The sequence below is a fragment of the Vespula pensylvanica genome, chromosome 24 (genome assembly GCF_014466175.1).
Source record: "Vespula pensylvanica isolate Volc-1 chromosome 24, ASM1446617v1, whole genome shotgun sequence".
Lineage (NCBI taxonomy): Eukaryota > Metazoa > Arthropoda > Insecta > Hymenoptera > Vespidae > Vespula > Vespula pensylvanica.
Genome location: NC_057708.1, coordinates 2,883,699 through 2,903,463, shown reverse-complemented (window position 1 = coordinate 2,903,463; position 19,765 = coordinate 2,883,699). Strand labels below are relative to the sequence as shown.

At 27.5% G+C, this 19,765-nt stretch overlaps 6 protein-coding genes across 7 annotated transcripts; 5 read left to right on the top strand and 1 right to left on the bottom strand.

Annotated features, from left to right (window-relative positions):
• Positions 1 to 23: 23 nt before the first annotated feature.
• On the top strand, positions 24 to 4,453 carry LOC122637047 (presequence protease, mitochondrial). The gene is made up of 2 exons (XM_043828896.1): positions 24 to 466; positions 819 to 4,453. The coding sequence occupies exon 2, from the start codon at positions 862 to 864 to the stop codon at positions 3,961 to 3,963; it is 3,102 nt and encodes a 1,033-aa protein (XP_043684831.1). The 5' UTR covers positions 24 to 466; positions 819 to 861; the 3' UTR covers positions 3,964 to 4,453.
• Positions 4,454 to 4,709: 256 nt separating this feature from the next.
• LOC122637050 (methyltransferase-like protein 25) lies at positions 4,710 to 6,967 on the top strand. The gene is made up of 5 exons (XM_043828901.1): positions 4,710 to 5,205; positions 5,300 to 5,518; positions 5,622 to 6,201; positions 6,285 to 6,419; positions 6,496 to 6,967. Exons 1-5 carry the CDS (start codon positions 4,945 to 4,947, stop codon positions 6,759 to 6,761), a joined length of 1,461 nt encoding a protein of 486 aa, XP_043684836.1. The 5' UTR covers positions 4,710 to 4,944; the 3' UTR covers positions 6,762 to 6,967.
• Positions 6,219 to 8,637, bottom strand: LOC122637053 (mediator of RNA polymerase II transcription subunit 8). 2 transcript variants are annotated; one of them, XM_043828907.1, is made up of 7 exons: positions 8,559 to 8,637; positions 8,180 to 8,373; positions 7,865 to 8,110; positions 7,664 to 7,672; positions 7,223 to 7,393; positions 7,016 to 7,133; positions 6,219 to 6,942 (listed from the first exon to the last, which is right to left on the bottom strand). In XM_043828907.1, the coding sequence occupies exons 2-7, from the start codon at positions 8,342 to 8,344 to the stop codon at positions 6,863 to 6,865; spliced, it is 789 nt and encodes a 262-aa protein (XP_043684842.1). In that variant the 5' UTR covers positions 8,345 to 8,373; positions 8,559 to 8,637; the 3' UTR covers positions 6,219 to 6,862. The 2 variants fall into 2 exon arrangements, with proteins under 2 accessions (XP_043684842.1, XP_043684843.1); XM_043828908.1 differs by lacking the exon at positions 7,664 to 7,672.
• Positions 8,638 to 9,169: 532 nt separating this feature from the next.
• On the top strand, positions 9,170 to 11,333 carry LOC122636896 (odorant receptor 13a-like). Its single transcript, XM_043828558.1, has 9 exons — positions 9,170 to 9,417; positions 9,514 to 9,633; positions 9,781 to 9,898; positions 9,966 to 10,218; positions 10,294 to 10,416; positions 10,540 to 10,630; positions 10,709 to 10,845; positions 10,943 to 11,075; positions 11,151 to 11,333. Exons 1-9 carry the CDS (start codon positions 9,274 to 9,276, stop codon positions 11,199 to 11,201), a joined length of 1,170 nt encoding a protein of 389 aa, XP_043684493.1. The 5' UTR covers positions 9,170 to 9,273; the 3' UTR covers positions 11,202 to 11,333.
• Positions 11,334 to 11,588: 255 nt separating this feature from the next.
• LOC122636901 (prohibitin-2) lies at positions 11,589 to 13,628 on the top strand. Its single transcript, XM_043828571.1, has 6 exons — positions 11,589 to 11,850; positions 11,967 to 12,229; positions 12,319 to 12,636; positions 12,728 to 12,805; positions 12,927 to 13,023; positions 13,284 to 13,628. Exons 1-6 carry the CDS (start codon positions 11,721 to 11,723, stop codon positions 13,472 to 13,474), a joined length of 1,077 nt encoding a protein of 358 aa, XP_043684506.1. The 5' UTR covers positions 11,589 to 11,720; the 3' UTR covers positions 13,475 to 13,628.
• Positions 13,629 to 13,862: 234 nt separating this feature from the next.
• LOC122636900 (aspartate--tRNA ligase, cytoplasmic) lies at positions 13,863 to 16,880 on the top strand. The gene is made up of 12 exons (XM_043828570.1): positions 13,863 to 14,016; positions 14,234 to 14,268; positions 14,420 to 14,504; positions 14,599 to 14,782; positions 14,866 to 14,968; positions 15,032 to 15,353; positions 15,444 to 15,615; positions 15,772 to 15,919; positions 15,984 to 16,173; positions 16,243 to 16,323; positions 16,412 to 16,523; positions 16,617 to 16,880. The coding sequence occupies exons 2-12, from the start codon at positions 14,234 to 14,236 to the stop codon at positions 16,778 to 16,780; spliced, it is 1,596 nt and encodes a 531-aa protein (XP_043684505.1). The 5' UTR covers positions 13,863 to 14,016; the 3' UTR covers positions 16,781 to 16,880.
• Positions 16,881 to 19,765: the final 2,885 nt, after the last annotated feature.

Below are 19,765 nucleotides of genomic sequence, written 5' to 3'. Positions count from 1 at the left end.
ATGGCTTTTCTCTCTCCCTAACGTCTTTTTTTAATTTTTCTTTTTTCGTTTCTCGCTATATTAATTAATAAACATGCAACTCGCTAAGAGTAAAAAAAGTTCGACTTATTTCGTATCGCCACAAATGAAAATGGAAAATTAAATCTAAAGATTTGTCCATGGTATGATATTTCTGGATTACGAACAGATTACGATTATATCGTAAAGGCGCAACTAGTCAGCAAACTACGAATTTTTATTCTTGATAACACTCTAATGATTATTATTTCAATGTTCGGTTAAAATCGTCTGCAAAATCGGTAAAATTCTGGATCGACCGCTTACTTTCGACCTGATTTGAAAAAGGTGGATAGATAAAAAGACGACAATATTTGATTGTTTGAAATTATATGTAAAATTGTTTTATTTAAGACGATAAGGAAACGTGAAAGAGTAAATTTGTATTTACGAAATCTTATTAATTGAGGTAAAATTTCTTATAACGTGTCGTTAATAATCATTTTATTGCATCAGGATTTGTACAATTTGTACAAATTGTACCTAGCGTTTACATTTATTCCAGTAAACGTTCTTTAATAAGACTGCGAAGCGTATTGTAGAAATCTTGTAAAGTACATTTCTGTTTAATTTAAAACAATTAAAGTGGAATACTTATGAATTTTATTATTTTTCATTAATTCGTTTTATTATTTATTATTAACAGATTAATGATTATGTATGTTTATTTTGATTAACGATATAAATTTGGTCAATTGTACAAATCTATGAATATGACATTAATGTTATTTTTCATTGATATAATTAATTTATTTTTTCAGTTGATTGATTTTTTCAGTAATAATATTTTCAGCATCAAATAAAATGTTAAATATATTAAAATTTTCACGTCAAACCTATTCACAACAACAGAACTTCTTGCAACGTTTAAAACGTTTTTACTCTGCAAATGTAAAATATGAAACAATAAATTATAATAGAGATGTAATACATTACCCATCTGATAAATTCAAGAAAGGAACTGTCCTACATGGTTTTATAATAGATGAAGTTGCAAGAATAGATGAAATGTATCTTACTGCAGTAAGGTTGACTCATTTATCTACCGGAGCACAATATGTACACTTAGCCAGAGATGACAGTAACAATGTATTTTCTATTGGATTTCGCACGACACCTATGGATTCTACTGGTCTACCACATATACTAGAACATACAACTCTATGTGGCAGTGAAAGATACCCTTGTAGAGATCCATTTTTTAAAATGCTTAGAAGATCTTTAGCTACTTTCATGAATGCCATGACTGGTCCAGACTATACTATATATCCATTTTCAACACAAAATTTGAAAGACTTCAGGAATTTGCAATCAGTATACTTGGATTCTGTTTTTAAACCTAATCTTAGAGAATTGGATTTTCGACAAGAAGGATGGAGATTGGAACATGCTGATGTAAATGACAAAAATACTCCTATTATTTTTAAAGGAGTAGTTTTTAATGAAATGAAAGGAGTCTTTAATGAAAATCAAGCTATATTGGCTGAACGATTGTTAAATTCAATCCTACCAAGTCACACATATGCAATCATTTCTGGAGGAGACCCTCTCGTTATTCCTAATTTAAAATATTCTGATCTCTTAAATTTTCATGCAACTTATTATCATCCTTCTAATGCACGATTTTATTCATATGGGAATTTTCCACTTGAAGAGCATTTAAAGTTCATCAATGATCGCTATCTTTTCTTATCAGACAGGATTGATACATCTGGATCACAAGTTCCTTCGGAAAAGCGATGGGATAAACCTAAATATGAACATATTTCCTGTAGACCAGATCCTATGATTGCAGATCCAAGTAGGCAAGGTTCTATTGTAATAGGACACTTATGTAATGATATAACTGATGTGCAAAGAACATTTGAAATATATGTATTGTCGCAATTATTGTTAAAAGGTCCAAATTCAGCATTTTACAAAAGCTTAGTAGAATCAAATATAAGTACCGGCTTCGGTCCGATAACTGGATATGATGCGCAGTGTAAAGATACCATGTTTGTTGTAAGTCTACAAGGTGTCAAGCTTGAAGATTTTTCTAAAGTAGAACAAATTTTTGACGAAACTTTGCAAAAAGTCATTACAGAAGGTTTTGAAAAAGATCACGTAGAGGCTATTCTACATGGTATCGAATTAAGTATAAAACATCAAACTTCAAACTTTGGATTACATCTTTTGTTTAATGTAACCCCATTATGGAATCATAATGGTGATATTATTCAATCACTGAGAATCAATGAAGCAGTTAAAAAGCTCATAAATGAAATGAAGGAGAATCCTCAATATTTACAAAATTTAGTGCAGAATTATTTAATAAACAACAAACATAGATTAACGTTAACAATGTCACCTAATGAGAGATATGATGCTGATAAAGCTGCTGCAGAACAAGAATTGTTAACAAAAAAATTAAAGGAACTATCTAAAGAAGAGTTAGATAATGTTTATAAGGAAGGATTGATGTTACTAGCTGAACAGGAAAAAAAAGATGATGCAGAAGTTCTTCCTACTCTGAGAATACAAGACTTAAAAGAAGATGTAGAACGATATCAATTAACAAATTTAAATATCTCTGGTATTCCATTGCAAGTGAGTGTACAACCAACTAATGGAATTTCTTATTATCGTGGAATTCTTAATACACAGAAATTATCACAGGAATTAAAAAATTTACTACCACTTTTTAACAATATTATTGCCAAGATGGGTACAAAAAATTATGATTACAGAACTTTCGATCAAATGATACAGTTAAAAACTGGTGGCTTAAATTTTATGAATCATGTTGCTGAACATAAAAGTAATGTCATGGAATATGAAGAAGGTATTATGATAGAATCTTATTGTTTAGATCGAAACATGAATGATATGTGGAAATTATGGTCAGAATTATTTAATAATGTAAAATTAGATGATCTTCAAAGATTTGACACATTAGTTAAAATGAATGCAGCACATTTAGTGAATGGAATTGCTGATCAAGGGCATATATATGCAATGAGTACTGCTAACAGCTTGGTTTCTTCAGTTGCTAAACTTAAAGAAAATTTATCTGGATTACAGTATGTAGGAAGAATGAAGAGTATAGCACAACTTCAAGATTTAACTCCAATATTGCATCAAATGAAGGAAATTGCTAAACATGTTTTAAATAAAGAACATTTAAGATCTGCTATTAATTTATCAAGTGAACATAAAGAAAGTATCTTAGAAAGGATCGGTACATTTTATGAATCATTAAAAGATAATGCAAAGAAGCCATATATTATTACGTCAGCTGATGATAATAATGTTGAAGAAAATTCAATTCATTATGTTTTACCATACACAGTTAATTATTCTTCAAAAGCCATTTTAACAGTACCATATACAAATCCAGAATATGCCATGTTACGTGTACTCTCTAAACTTCTTACATCAATTTATTTGCATCCTGAAATTCGAGAAAAAGGTGGAGCTTACGGTGGTGGAGCTACATTGACTTCTGCAGGAATATTTACATTCTATTCCTATCGAGATCCTAATTCTACTCAAACATTTGATACTTTTGATAGAACATATGAATTTCTTAAGAATTACAAATTGTCTCAAAGAGAAATAGATGAAGCAAAACTAGGAGTCTTCCAACAAGTTGATGCTCCAGTATCTCCAGGCAATCGCGGTATGCTTAAATTCACTCATAATCTTACCAATGACGAGATACAAGCACACAGAGAACAGTTAAAATGTGTAACTAAAGAACACATTATGGAAGTTGCTGAAAAATATCTACAATTAGGACAAAAAAATATTAAAATTGGTCGTGCACTTATTGGACCAAGCAATGATGCTTTATTGCATAGAAAAATTGAAAATTGGATCATTTTTAATCAAGAAGAAGAAGCTGAAGCAGAAGTAGCTAAATAAGTATTATAGAATAATTACTTCAAATTCAAAATTGTTGTTATTATTTTCAAAATATTTATAACAGAATATATACAATGTATGTATTTACATTCTATTCAAAAATTGTGAGGGAAATAATTCCGAAAGTCCTAGGGCGACACTAAGCGGCAATCGTTAGAAGTTCGAGAAAATAATTTTTTCCAACAAATTAAAACAGAATCCGATAATAATGAGCTATCAAATGAAAGATCAAATTATAAGGGATATTTATAAGCAACAGGATTTTTAGAACCATCAGTATAAAAATAGAAAATGACAAAAATGTCAATTGATTTACTCACGCATATTATTTCTTATCATGCGTAGAAATCGCCGAATAATCATCTCATCAATAAAGCTTTTAATAATTGCCGTTAGCGTTGATATCAGAATAATGGCGGCGTAAAATCTTGTAAATCTGAAATGAAAGATTTTGTTTTATTATAGAATAAAAAAAGAACATTTATCGTTACTGTATTGTAAAATTGATGAAGTGAGATACGTAGTTTTGTATAAACGTAATCATATATTTACAATAATTTTATGTATAAAAAAATTACGTGTTATAATTATATTAATATTTTTCTATAATTATTTGTTCTGTTTTTTGATGAAAGATTTCCTCTCTACCGATTTAGTCTTATATTTCTGCAACGATCAATAGCTCCTATCATATAAAAAGAAATTTTATGTAATATTTATATTTTCAGAAATTTTATCGAGATGAATTTAAACAGAAAACATTAGAAAAATAATTAAGAACTTATTTTTAATCAATAAATTATAAATATTCATTATATGCGTCTTGTGAGATAGTTTTGTCTAAAAAAAGCTTCCTAAAAGTAACATTAGAAGGCGCTTCAATCAACTCCGATTTGCTCAAGTGAAAACATTGAAGTTAGAATGATTCGAATAATAAATTCAAATCATTCTTTATATAATTCCTAAATTAATCATAATTGTATGTATGTGGAAAGAGATGTAGAATTATTTATTTTTCATTTATGTTCACCTATGATGTTTTGTCATCAGAGTAAAGAATTGCTAAATAAATATTTCTTAGACGCATTATGTTTATTTCATGAAACACAATGGATTTATAACCATCCAGTTACTGAGATATTAGTTAAACGATCATTGGATGCTATTCCCAAAGAATGGTTAGATGTATTGCAATCTTTATCAAGTGAAGAACTTAACAACTTTGTTGTTAACAAAACATTGGTAAGCAAGATTAGATAACTGTTGTTATAAGAATTATTTAAAAGATCTTAGAACCCGCAACAGTAGTTTAATTTTCTTTTTTTTTATATTATAGCCTGTATGGCCTAAAACACTTCAGAACTTTATAGAAAAATGTAAATATATTAATAAATTATTAAACATAAATCCTTCAATAAGATTGGAAGTGCCACAACAATTTATAAAAGGTTTAAACCCCAAAAAACAACATGAAATAATGCATTTAGCACAATTAATACATACACAATGTAAAACAAAAAAGATAGATGTTATCGTTGATTTTGGAAGTGGTTTGGTAAAAAAACATTTTTTTATTACAAAAATACCGTGTTTTACAAAAATTAAAAGTTAATGGAATACATGATATTACACTAAAACATTATAATTAATTTTTCTAGGGATATGTTTGTCAATTACTGTATTATCTATATGGATATAAAGTGCTTGGATTAGATGGGAATGAAACAAATGTAAATATAGCTCGCAATAGACAAAAGAAAATGTATCCAACATCTGTAAATCATGTTAAATATGCGTTTTGTAAACTATCATATCATTCTATAGAAATAATAGAATCTCTTGTATTCTCTGAATTTGGAAATATTGATAATCTTTGCTTTATTGGATTACACGCCTGTGGAGACTTAAGTGTATATGTATCTAAAATATTTTGTGACATGAAAAATGCACAATTATTGATTTTGATTTCTTGTTGTTACCATAAACTTTCTATATCCAAAAATGAAAAAGAAATACCAAATAATATACAATATTTTGATAATTTTCCAATGTCACAATGCCTTCAGGAAGCAATTGCTAATTCAAATTTAGATACTAGTACATTTTTAAGACAACCATTTTTACGATTAGCATGTCAAGAGCCAGCTGAAAGATGGATTAATATGTCTCAAGATTCACATGATACACATGCTTTTCATGTACTTGCTAGAGCTGTACTTGAATTATATGTAAAACAAAGTAAATACATGTGTATATATCTTTTTATTTTATTTTTATTTCATAAATTATATATATAAAAAGTTTGATGAAATTGATTTTAGATAAGTTTTATTTAAAAAAACGAGTTCGAAAAGCTACAAGACGATCTCAGTGTTCTAGCATTGAAAATTATGTGAAGGACACATTATTGAGATATACTTTGGAGCCAATCAATGAAGTAATACCACAAACAGAAGGTAAAATATTTTGTTTTATAATTATATGCTTTATAATTATTATGCAAGTAATAAAAAGATTTTGTTTGTATTTAAGGAAAAATTAATTACCATGAAATAATTCAAAATGATATGATAGAATTATGGAAACATCATTGTCAAAGATCAAAAGAAGTAGAGATTTATACTGGTCTACAATTAATTTTACAAGCACCAGCAGAATCAATAGTCTTACAAGATCGGTTATGCTGGTTACAAGAACAAGGTTTAGAGGCAACTATTTTTCCTGTTATGAATAAAATATTATCCCCACGATCTAATGCCATTATAGCACAAAAATTAAAAAAAAGTATAATTAAATAGAATTGCAGTGATAAAATAAGACCTATAAATATCATACACACATATATGTATACCTTTCTCAGTTATAATGTTGTCACATCTAATAAAAATATTAATATCTCCTATCTTCCATATGGATGAATTTGTGATGCAGCTTTAATATTTGTTTTGATTGCACTAGGAGCTTTGTTCATTTGTCCCACTGTAATAAAATAATTGGAAATTAATATAATTCTGTAAAACATTAATCAATGATCCTAGAACAATTTAGTTACTTTGTGTATTTCCAAGAGGTCCTTGTCCTCCAGACTGTTGTTGATTTGCAGGTCTGCCTACCATCATACCACTTGGTACAGGATTAACATTTGATTGGACCATTGGAACTGAGTCAGACTGTAAATAATTGAACAATAATATTTATAGTATCTGTTTAAATAAAATGAATTAATATATTGTTATTTTAGAAAATATAAAATTATTACTTTTAATCCTTTTCCCATTCCAACAGCAGCAACAAGTGCATGAGTATCTGCTGCACTACTGGTTTGTGCTTGTGTTGCTCTAGAACCAGCTTCACTTTCCCATTCTTCCCGTGCCTTATTTGCTATATCCCAAACATGACTAATCACTTTAGTATATTGTGCCACTTGTTTCTGAAACCCATCGTAATCTACATGAAATTTAGGCAGTGATGTATCCTGTGTTCCATTTGCTAAATGAACTGTATATTACAAATGCATATGACAAATTTTAAATAAAAATAATTAACAGAGTTAAGAGTAGCAGATAAATGAATTATGAAATGTATCTAAATAGAATATATTTGTAAAATTTAATAAATTTTTCTACATTAAGCTTTTATCTTTATCACAGTCCAAAGCCAATGGAACTAAAAAAATACAAGCTATCTGGTGGTAGCTTACATTATATTCCTAGTTGTGGTTTAGTTAGCACGTTAACAAAGAAATAGAACAAATTACATTTATGTTTACTTAGCTAAGAAAGTATACAAATTTTGTCATGAAAATATTTTCGTTGTTATAAATACGTGTACGTTACATATGAAAAAAATGTAATATTATAAATTTCATTTTACATCTATAAAAAATATAAAATTGTCTTACATGAGAAGCTTCATGATTTAAATTTGCTGCTTTGGCTTCTAGCTGCATCATTTTTTGTTCCACTTGAGGTTCTAATTTAGTTCTTAGATAATCAGGTACTGAATCATGAGCAAATGTCGGAATTCTGCCTTCAGTTAATCGAAGTAATTCTTCATCTTTCTCAGGATTTAAGCGCAATGGTAAAACTGTAAGATTTCTTAGACTTGGAGCTTTGTCATGACTGAGTATCTTAGATAAACTGGTCAACTATAAAAGAATTATTTTTTATAATATTTAGAATTAATCTACATTTAACTAATTTCTAAGTTTACTTACATGACCAGAAATAAGAGCAAAATTATCAAGAAAATTTGGCCAATTTAAAGTTTCGTACTCGTGTTCTAATTTAAATATCATTGATGCAATAGATGTTTTCAAGTCATTGACTCTCATAATAATAGCCTCTAGAGCAGCATCCAATTGTTTTTCTTCTCGTTGCATTTTTTAAATCCTCGTATAAACAAATATATCTAGAAACATGAATACATACGTTAGAGATAACCTATACTTGTACGATATTCTATATAGGACATATCCTATTTTTAATAGATTTTTATAAGAAAACAATTGTATTTAATTGTGATATCGATAAAAACTAATAATATATGTCGTATAATTTTGTTTCAATTAGATTATTTTTCTATCATCCACTTACCTGATATAATAATATGTATTATAAATATAATTTTTTCTAGAAAGAAACAGAATTCTTTATCTAAGGAATTAAATGAATTTGTTTAACAAATATATTTTCAATCACTATTCATAAAATATAATCTCACGACCACGCCGTCACCTCAGGTAACACTAGATTATATCTACTATAAGCGACTTCAATGTGAAGTCGTAGAATCAATTTTCGATATATCGAAGCAATTAACGTAATCGAATTATATATCGATCGATTTTATATGTTTCATTATTTAAAAATAAATTATTTGATTTTCCACTCCGTTTGTGTTCGATAGATCTATTATATTACATAGTATTAATCTATTTCTTACATGATAAATTTCAATACTTTACAAATTAACTTCACCAACTATTTTAAACGTAAAATGGAAAATTTCTATAGAGATTCTATTTTGAGAAAATCAGAAACAGATTTTCCCTTGATTCAACAATATAAGATACAATAGTCTGACATTCAAAGTCAAAGGGAAACTATCGGAAATAACCGCTGATTTTAAGTAGTGTAAATGTACGTGTGTAAACGCACACATGAGTATACATAATTACGATGTCTCTTATAGCTATTATGGTCTCTAAGAGAATCTTAGATGAGAAGAAAATTACCGAATACATTATGCGTAATTGCACATGGAAAGGGGATTTCTCTCCCAGTGTTTATTCGATAGTACTCGAACGTAATGGACTTCTTTGACGGTCGTCACTATAGAATCAATAAAGTTTTACTATCCTTTATCGGCCAGTGGCCCTATCAAACGATCAGTCGAAGAAATATCACTTTATCGATTTTATTTTTACTAGCTGGCACACAAATTATAGCTAAGGTATCAATTAATTATATTAAACATCGCGCTTTTTTTCTTATAGAAAAGACTAAACGTTATTTAATTTTATTTCTTTTTGTGTTATTTTCTCTATAGATGTGTGCTTTGGTAATTTCGTATCATGACGTAGATGTTTTATTGGAAAACTTGGCACCTTTCATAGTCGACTTAGGTGGTGTAATCAAAATAATAAATTGTGCGCTTAAAACGGAGAAGGTATTTAAATAATATCTCGCATTATTTCATGACTAAAGTTCGTCTTACTGCATTCTTTAAATACAATCTAATATTTTCTTGTATTTTATTTTATTTATACATCTATTATTTTTGCGTTAATATAAATAGCAAATTATTATTTTATAGATGAAGATACTCATTGATCGCATTCAAACAGATATTATTTCATATACTAAAGCTGGAAAAGTAAATATTCTAAAGAAATACGCTAAAGATGGAAGAAGGTTTACCATCATGTATGCAGGTGAAGAGGGCATTATATAAAGACTGTTAAAATTAGTAGTAAATCTGACGATTACATAATTTTCTAGGCTTTTTGTACGCGGCAATGATAATATTCATGATTACACCATTGAAGCCACTTATTTTTAATACCTTAAACGAAACAAGCGAACGACCATTGATACATCACGTTGAATATTTCGTGGACACTCAAAGATATTATTATTTTATTATTCTTCACTCTTATGTGACCATTGTAATTTGCATTTCTGCGATCGTTGCTATTGATACAATGTTTCTGATTTTCATACAGCATGTTTGCGGATTATTTTCAACATTAGGGTAGAACTTTTGTCGTTTCAAACACAATATCCGGATGTTAATATATTTCAAGTATTAAAGTAAATATTATTCCAGGTATCAACTTCATCATGTGACAGACGATGAAACTTTCGATTTAGACATAAATCCTTCTATAAAGCATGATAAATCTTATAAACATTTGGCCGAATGCGTTTATAGACACAAGAAAGCGATAGAGTTCGTAATTTTATAAATTCTTCATTTTATAAACTATTTTTCCTTTTCTTGTGCGATATTAAATAATCAATTATAATGACAAAAAATTCTTTATTATTAAGAGTAGCGATTTCCTCTATAAAGGTTTGCCGATCTTATGGAATCTTATTATTCCACATCTTTCTTCCTGCAGGCAGGTCTCAATATGATTGGAATGAGTATCACAGGTCTACAGGTACATGCATGATTATTTTTATGCATGTTAAATAATTAATTTATATTTCTTTTCACATAAAGATAAACATTTCTTTAGGCTGTTGCAAATATGGATGAAACAAACAAGTTTCTTCAACAATTGGTGTTCTCTTATGCTCAATTAGCTCATCTCTTTTTTGAAAGTATAAATGCTCAACGTCTTATAGATCACAGTGATCGAATGAATGAATATTTGTAAGTTAATATATTATAATTTATTTTTCTTTTAAGAATTTAAATATCAAATATTATAATTATACTCAATTTTATTAAGAATTTACATCGATTACAGAATAAATGTAGAATGGTATCAAACTTCGATTAGAACGAGAAAAGTTATCAATCTTATGTTAACTAGATCACGAGTACCTTGCACATTAACTGCAGCAAATATGTTCATCATATCTATGGAAACTTTTAGTACAGTAAGAAATAATTAATTTTTCGATGATATGATCTCAGTTATTATATTTATAATATATTTTCTTTTCTTTTTCAAGATTGTCCGTACATCAATGTCATACTTCACTGTTTTGCGTTCAGTGCAATGAATTTTAGAACATTATGAATGTGTATAAAATAAATTTCAAATGATTTTTGTAAAAATTTAATTAGAGTAATATAACTAATGTAGTATATTTGTGTATGTGTGTGTGTATGTGTGTATAAACAAATCATTTTTATAAAAGTAATACTCTCAATAAGGATCTGATATTTATAGTTTTGTTTTTAAATATTCAGATATTTTGTTACTTATTTTTTATTTTAAATATAGATTTAAAAATATTGAAAAAAAGAAATGATCATAATGAATACTAGTTATTATACATGCATGTAGAAAATGTTGCCTATCATTAAGCAACATAAATTTTAATTGTAAATTTATTCCATTAGATGGCGCCTTTGTATCTTTTCTTTTATATATATATATTCTTAGGATATCCGAGCACCATTTTATATCTCCATCTTGAATTTGTAACCTTTTTTCTTAGGTCGGTGATATTAGTAGCAGTATTTAAATATTTGTTAATTGAAATAAAGTAATTGTTAAGTGCAATTACTCTTTAATAATGGCGCAAAATAAATTAAATGATTTCGCGTCGCGATTTAGCAAAAGTCCTAATAATTTATCTTTAGGCTTTAAGGTTCTTGCAGCAGCCGGCGTGGCGGCTTATGGAGTAGCTAAATCTATGTATACAGGTTTGATTTAATTTAAACATTATTTTCATTTAATCGCTTATAAATTAATTATTATATTTCTATATTTTATATATATACTAGTAAAGTTATTAAGATATTACTTATTTTTTTTACAGTGGAAGCTGGTCATAGAGCAATTATATTTTCTCGTCTTAATGGGATCCAAAAAGATATTTTTTCAGAGGGTTTACATTTTCGTGTTCCATGGTTTCACTATCCTATAATATATGACATTCGAAGTAAACCAAGAAAAATTTCATCACCTACTGGATCAAAAGATTTACAAATGGTTAATATATCTCTTCGAGTTTTATCGCGTCCTGATGCAGCTGCATTACCTACTATGTATCGTCAATTAGGTCTTGATTATGATGAAAAGGTAAAAAAGTAAAATAAATTATAATATAAATGATAATATCTGTTTCTAGTTAAATTAAACATTTTGTTAATAATTGGAAATATTTATAGGTATTACCAAGTATATGTAACGAAGTGCTTAAGTCAGTTGTTGCTAAATTTAATGCGTCTCAACTTATAACACAAAGGCAGCAAGTTTCAAATTTAGTACGTAAAGAATTAACTGAGCGTGCTCGTGATTTTAATATAGTGTTAGATGATGTTTCTATAACAGAGCTCAGTTTTGGAAAAGAATATACTGCTGCAGTAGAAGCTAAACAAGTAGCCCAACAAGAAGCTCAAAGAGCTGCATTTGTAGTTGAAACAGCTAAACAAGAGAGGCAACAAAAAATTGTACAGGCTGAAGGAGAAGCAGAAGCTGCTAAAATGATATCCTTTTACAATCATTACTTATAATCTATATTTTATAGATATTATATATATTTTATATGTGATGAAATTATCCTTAACTCCAATGCACCTTGGTCTAGCTTTGAGCCAAAATCCAGGGTACTTGAAACTTCGTAAAATACGTGCAGCTCGGCGAATTGCTCGCACGGTAAATGAAATATATAATTAATTAATTATATATATATATATATATATATATATATATATATATATATAAACACATATATACAATTTTAATATATATTAATGTAATTAAAAATTATTTGTAGATTGCACAATCTCAAAATCGAGTATATCTTAGTGGGAATAGTCTCATGTTGAATATTCAAGATCCTTCATTTGATGACTCTTCGGATAAATTGAAAAGTAAGAAGTAAAGGGAACAAGTTATTTTAATTTTACTTTTTCATTTTTCATTATGTTTCTGATATTGCTTATAAATATAGTATACAAACATATATATAGTTAAAAGATATGTATCTTACTATTCTTTGTATAGATACAGACATTATCAATAAGACTTAAGATAATTATTCTCATCTTGTATCTCTGTACAATTTTCTCGCCCTTTTCATCCTATATTACAACAATGCTCGCTCGCAAAGCTCGAGGTAAACTGTTTTCAGGTAGTGAACAATTGAACTGGAGCAATTGGAATGACACAACACAGAATGCTGTTATTATCTTAAAATCTGGTCCTCAAGCATTAAAAAATGCAGATAAATCATACATCAAGTATACATCAACAGATCCTGAAGATCCCATTTCCCTTTTATTGGATTCAGCAAATGATAGTGCTAAAATGATAGTTCCATAAATGTAAATTTCATATTTTAAAACATTTCAAAGAGTTTGCGTAGCGAGCTTGTAAAAAATAACTTGGTTAAAATTTCACCTTGCTTGTATATTTTGTATCTTAACATTAGATTAATTTTATATATTGTTATATAATATAATTAAATATTAATCTCAAAATATAACAAAATATATTAAAATAAATGATGATGTACATCAAATAAAAATTGATTAAACAATAATGTGAAATGAACTAATAGTATTAGATAATAGTATTAGAACTAACATATGGTTGATAAATAAAATAAAATAGTCAAAAAATTTGCTTTGTAAAAGAATATATAATAAATAATAATAAATCGTAAAGAAAAGTAATCTTTTAATCATTCAGCATAAATTTGTAGAATATAGTCGTAACTATGGCGTTGGTTTAGTACGTGTCGTCTGCACTGAACTGCACTTGTGAAAGTATAATGATCTGTTAATCTTTTATGGTTTACGGATATTTACTGCCATAAATTTACATTTTTTTCAATTTATTTCTAATTGAATGGTTTTTTCAAGGTTTGTGTACTGTTCATATTATTGAACAAATTAATTTTTTAATTCTTTATTTTTTAAAAATATTTTGCTGCATGAGTTAACCTTTAAAAAATAATCTGAGCTGATAAGATATATAAATAGATGAATTTTTCAACGTTACTTGCGATAACTATGACTTTAAATATCATTAAGGCTAAATTATTACACAGTTAATAACTTTTTTAATTATTATCTGTAGATGGGCGAAGAAAAACCAATGGAATTGACAGCTGGGTATGTCCACATTTCTTATTGTTGCATCATTATCTATAATTTTAATTTATAATATATTTAATATGATTATTAAGATGTTTAAATAAAAAATATGTTTAAAGTTATTATTTGTAAAATAACATTTCTAATGTCTTATTTATTTATTATAAAGAGAAGAATTATCGAAGAAGGCTCAAAAGAAACAACAAAAAGAAGCTGAAAAAGCAGCCAAAAAAGCTGAACGTAAAGCTCAAGTGGTATGTATGAAGTCTATATTTACTAGTTACTACATTTACTTTGTAATGATTTTATATTTTATAAATTAATAAATATATTCTTGTTAAAAATTAGCAAATGCAACAAGATGCAATAGATAAAGAGGATATATCAGTTGGCAAATATGGACAGTTAAATATGATACAAAGTAAAGAAGCATATAAGGAAAGAAATTTTATTCATGTGAAAGAATTAAATAAAAAATTAGAAAATCAAACTGTTTGGTTAAGAGGACGTTTACATACAAGTAGAGCAAAAGGTATATATTTTTCTACTAAATAATTATTATTTTAATGGTAGTATGTATAACGATAGTATATAACATTTTAAATAATTTTTTAGGCAAACAATGTTTCATAGTACTAAGACAGCAGTCTTATACGGTACAAGGCTTAGCTGCAGTGAATGAACAAATTAGCAAGCAAATGATCAAATTTATATCAAAGTAAGTTTGAATAGAAATTATTAAACTAGTTTTATAATGACACATACAATATTTGTTCCATAGTATAACAAAGGAATCTATAATAGATATTGAAGCAATTATAAAAATAGTGCCTGCTATTATTGAATCATGTACACAAAAGGATGTAGAAGTACATATTCAAAGAATTTTTATAGTAAGTGCTGCAAAACCACAATTACCTCTTCAAATTGAAGATGCAGCTAGAGCTGTTAATGAATCTGATGATACAGGATTGAACATAAAAGTTAATCAAGATACCAGATTAGACAACAGAATTTTAGATTTACGTACTCCTGCTAATCAAGCTATATTTAGAGTAGAAGCTGGAGTGTGCAAACTTTTTCGAGATATTTTAACAGCTAAGGTAGCTTTTTTGCAAATATATCTACTTGTACAGATACATGTATTCATGTACTCTTGTGTAATCATAGATTTAAATTATAATGTATTACAGGGCTTTGTTGAAATACACACACCAAAGATTATTTCCGCGGCAAGTGAAGGTGGTGCCAATGTATTTACTGTATCTTATTTTAAAGGAAATGCATATTTGGCTCAATCACCACAACTTTACAAACAAATGGCTATAGCAGCAGATTTTGATAAAGTTTTTACTATTGGAGCAGGTAGATTATAATGATAAGAATTAAGTATACAAACTATGTTCTAAATATAAAGTAACTCAGAATTTTCTATTTCTATTATTAATTTATAGATTATATTTATATTATTAAATTATTAATGATAAGATAACATAATATTTATATAAATTATATTAATAGTTTTTAGAGCTGAGGATTCCAATACTCATAGACACTTGACAGAATTTGTTGGTCTTGATTTAGAAATGGCATTTAAATACCATTATCATGAAGTTATTGATACTATTGGTCAAATGTTTACTGAATTATTCAAAGGCTTGCGTGACAAGTTAGTTTTAAATTTTAAAACAATAAAAACACATTTGCGATAATTAACAAAAATAAATTTTTAGTTATGCCGATGAAATAGCAGCTGTCCATCAGCAGTATGCAGTAGAACCATTTAAATTCTTAGATCCACCCTTGAAGTTAGAATTTCCACAAGCGATTGAACTATTATCTGAAGCAGGTGTAACTTTAGGAGAAGAAGATGATTTGTCAACACCAGATGAAAAACTATTGGGGAAACTTATAAAAGCTAAAGTAAATTTTCTTTTATGAACATATTATCATATTTTTATCACTATTATAAAAAGTATGTTTTTTTCTCAGTATGATACAGACTTCTATATTTTGGATAAATATCCTTTGGCAATAAGACCTTTCTATACTATGCCTGACCCCAATAATCCTGTAAGTGTGGTCATTTAAAAGTTATTTATTTCTAACATTTCTTACAATATAACTAAAATAATTACTGAATTATATTTGTATATGATAGAAAGCATCAAATTCTTATGACATGTTCATGCGTGGCGAAGAAATCATATCAGGTGCACAACGTATTCATGACCCTGACTTTTTAACAGAACGTGCCAAACATCATGGTGTTGGTAAGTTACTGTACACTTATACTTATTCATTTATTTATTTATAATTTATAATATATTTTAGATAATTATTATATATGCTTGTTTGCATTTTAGATATTGAGAAGATTAGGTCATATATTGATGCATTTAGATATGGCTGTCCTCCTCATGCTGGTGGTGGCATTGGTTTGGAACGTGTGGTGATGTTATATCTTGGTTTGGATAATATTCGAAAAGTTTCTATGTTTCCACGTGATCCTAAACGTCTTACACCATAGATATTTATGCATACTGTATACTAAATATTTAGGGCATTAATATTGCTTTATATATTGACATTTCTAAAGTGTTTACAAAATAAAAGAAACAGAAACAAAATTATTTTTATAAATAATTCCCAGGTCTTACCATTTAGAGTTTGTTTCTTCATTTGAAGTTTGTTTTTTCTGGAGATCCAAATTTTTAATACATATAAAATTTCACTTATCCTTATATCAGATGTTTTGTTAGCAAGTAAAAATTTGGTATTATATATATATATATATATATATATATATATATATATTTTAATTATTACTTCACTATTACTTTTTTCTATCACTGTTCACTGTTCCATTATATATCATTTTCTCAGTTAATCCAGCAGCAGACTAATTTCTGTGAAAAATTAAAAATTAATACTTTCAGTAATTTTATATTTATTTAAATAACTAACAATGTACTCGGAGTACGATGAGGCAATATTTAAATACTAGTAAATTTCGTTAAACATCATATAACTCTTAAGACATTATACATAATGTAACTTTTTCAACCTTTGTTGATCGTTTAATGTCAACAAGAAGGAACATTGGCTTGACTATATAAGCTACTACGTTAGTTTCCTTTCGTATTTTAAGGACTAAACATCGAAATACTCTTTCCGTACGGCTACATTTAATTATTTAATTAACTACGATGAGGTAATATTTAAACATTAGTATATTTCGTTAGACATGATATAGCTGGCAAGATATACAATGAATACGCAATGAATCATTCAGTGAATTTCTGAAATCGGCTGAAACTAATGGTGTCGGATAGTGGAGCTTTCCGAACGAAGTCTCACCCATCTTCTATTAGTTAAGAAACTTAAAGTTAAAAGCTCAAAATCATTTCGGAACATAGATCTTAGAGAAGAGTCACCGTCGGCCCATGGATTTCCATATGCAGCAAACTCCACGTGGTAAGATCCGGGTCGATTTGCGATATATAGAAATCTAAATTTAGATTATACGCAAGTATATATTATATCGTAAGTACCGAACGAATGGTTACATATCTTTATGCGTTTTCAAAACGTTTTCTTTTCAATTCTAATTAGACATTAAAATACTCATATTTTACATTCCTAATAATACTTTTTTATAATTTGATAATTATTACTCGATTATTTTATTATGTAGTAATTACATATAAACATTTAAAAATGTAATAATTTAATTCGATCTAGCTTATAGGATCGGCCGTCAGAAAAGATTGTACTTAACTTACTAATGTTATTAATATGGAAAAATGGAAAAGTATATTTCATTTAATGTTCTACAGGAAAAATGAAGAATTTTTATCGTTTCTTTTGCATTCGATAAATTTATAATTAATATCATAATAACTTTTGTAGCACTTCCATTTATCGTCTTATTAGAATAATCGATAGATGATTTATTTTTATGGTTATAATATTTAAACAATAGTATATTCGTTTAAACATTATAAAGATCATAATGCGTGAGAAATTTTATATAATCGACTTCAATAATTTATAATTGTGATCTTGCGGTCGTTGCCTACGTGTAATGTCAACAAAAACGAACTGATTGATTTTGACGATTATTCTTTTTTTCTAAATGTGAAAACTTCGAAATTAATATTTTCGGGAATTTTTAATTTATTTAAATAATATAAAAGTACGTGAAGTTCAGAAAAATAATATTTAAACAATATATTCGCTTAAACATTACATAACTCGCGTCCTGAATTAAATATAAAATAATTTTATTTTAACATTTTAATACGGTTAAATTTTGATCTTGCAATCGTTGCTTTTATCTAATATCAACAATAACAAATTGCTGATTGACTTTGAGTGGTGTTGAACTAGTTAATTTTTTGCACTTCGACCAGTAAACATCGATGCCTCCTCTTTATAAACATAATAATTTCAAAATTAATACTTTTGGTAATTTTAGATTTATTGAAACAATATAAAAGTATGCGGAGTTAAAAAAAAACTAATATTTAAACAACAATAAATTCAGTTAAGGCTGTTCATGACCTTTTGCTCGAAGCGTGTGTAACTTCAGCGACAGATATAGATAAAATATAAGATCTACATCGACTACATCGAACTACAAGAAAATTCCTTGATGAAATATTCTTTTGCTCGAAGAAATATTCGTTTGTTCAACGAATCCATGTTTTCGTGTCTATCGATGCTCCTTCGATAATCTTTCTGACTTCAATCAATTATATCCTCTAGTTAAACCTGCCTACTTTGGGATCTTTTGAGAAAAGTATTTTGTCTCTTCGTTCCACCAATCATTATAAAACAGCGCTATATTAGTCTCGTCAAAGTTTATTGTTACTGCTATTATAAATTTTGTCTTCTTCTTCTTCCTTGTTAATTTTAATCACATAATGCATACGATATGGATTTTTACGAATTACTTAAAAACAAGGATGATGTTTAAAAAGAAAATGCTTTACCTTTAAATTCAGCACGTAGATTTATAATATTACTAAAAAGTACTACAAAAGTTCTGAAACCTATTGATAATCTTAGATGGTACAATTCCATCGATTTTCACCGTTACTATGTAATTTAATGTGTGATCTTCACGCATAAAATATATAGATATGTATTTTTCTTTTTTCTTTTTTTTAAATTCAAGTTATACCAATCATGTCACCGCCGATGTACTGTAACAAAAAACTCAAAATGTTAAAGCACACCGTTTTAAATAACACTCAAAATTTCAAAAGTTAAATGTTTGACATTCCATAGATCATGGAAATGAATATTTTTGATGAAAAATTATTCGAAACGGTTTTTTTTATAAGTGTAATTGTTCATAGGAAAGAACAATGTTAGCTGATATTTAATAATAATAATGATAATAATAATAATAATAATAATTATTATTATTATTATTATTATTATGATTATTATTATTATGATTATTATTATTATAACAACAACAATAATAATAAGACTAAATACTTCT

What these genes read in the sequence shown, in the direction of transcription:
- LOC122636896 (XM_043828558.1), top strand. Translation starts at nt 9,274, where the DNA reads ATGGACTTCTTTGACGGTCGTCACTATAGAATCAATAAAGTTTTACTA. An exon ending in GTGCGCTTAAAACGGAGAAG is followed by an intron (nt 9,634 to 9,780) that starts GTATTTAAATAA and finishes ATTATTTTATAG; the next exon opens with ATGAAGATACTCATTGATCG. An exon ending in AGACACAAGAAAGCGATAGA is followed by an intron (nt 10,417 to 10,539) that starts GTTCGTAATTTT and finishes TCCTCTATAAAG; the next exon opens with GTTTGCCGATCTTATGGAAT.
- LOC122636901 (XM_043828571.1), top strand. Translation starts at nt 11,721, where the DNA reads ATGGCGCAAAATAAATTAAATGATTTCGCGTCGCGATTTAGCAAAAGT. An exon ending in GTCTTGATTATGATGAAAAG is followed by an intron (nt 12,230 to 12,318) that starts GTAAAAAAGTAA and finishes AAATATTTATAG; the next exon opens with GTATTACCAAGTATATGTAA. An exon ending in CTCGGCGAATTGCTCGCACG is followed by an intron (nt 12,806 to 12,926) that starts GTAAATGAAATA and finishes AATTATTTGTAG; the next exon opens with ATTGCACAATCTCAAAATCG.
- LOC122637053 (XM_043828907.1), bottom strand. Translation starts at nt 8,344, where the DNA reads ATGCAACGAGAAGAAAAACAATTGGATGCTGCTCTAGAGGCTATTATT. An exon ending in GAATGGGAAAAGGATTAAAA is followed by an intron (nt 7,134 to 7,222) that starts GTAATAATTTTA and finishes AATTATTTACAG; the next exon opens with TCTGACTCAGTTCCAATGGT. An exon ending in ACCTCTTGGAAATACACAAA is followed by an intron (nt 6,943 to 7,015) that starts GTAACTAAATTG and finishes ATTTTATTACAG; the next exon opens with TGGGACAAATGAACAAAGCT.
- LOC122637047 (XM_043828896.1), top strand. Translation starts at nt 862, where the DNA reads ATGTTAAATATATTAAAATTTTCACGTCAAACCTATTCACAACAACAG.
- LOC122636900 (XM_043828570.1), top strand. Translation starts at nt 14,234, where the DNA reads ATGGGCGAAGAAAAACCAATGGAATTGACAGCTGG. An exon ending in CCAATGGAATTGACAGCTGG is followed by an intron (nt 14,269 to 14,419) that starts GTATGTCCACAT and finishes TTTATTATAAAG; the next exon opens with AGAAGAATTATCGAAGAAGG. An exon ending in GGAAACTTATAAAAGCTAAA is followed by an intron (nt 16,174 to 16,242) that starts GTAAATTTTCTT and finishes TTTTTTTCTCAG; the next exon opens with TATGATACAGACTTCTATAT.
- LOC122637050 (XM_043828901.1), top strand. Translation starts at nt 4,945, where the DNA reads ATGTATGTGGAAAGAGATGTAGAATTATTTATTTTTCATTTATGTTCA. An exon ending in TTGTTGTTAACAAAACATTG is followed by an intron (nt 5,206 to 5,299) that starts GTAAGCAAGATT and finishes TTTATATTATAG; the next exon opens with CCTGTATGGCCTAAAACACT. An exon ending in AGTAATACCACAAACAGAAG is followed by an intron (nt 6,420 to 6,495) that starts GTAAAATATTTT and finishes TTTGTATTTAAG; the next exon opens with GAAAAATTAATTACCATGAA.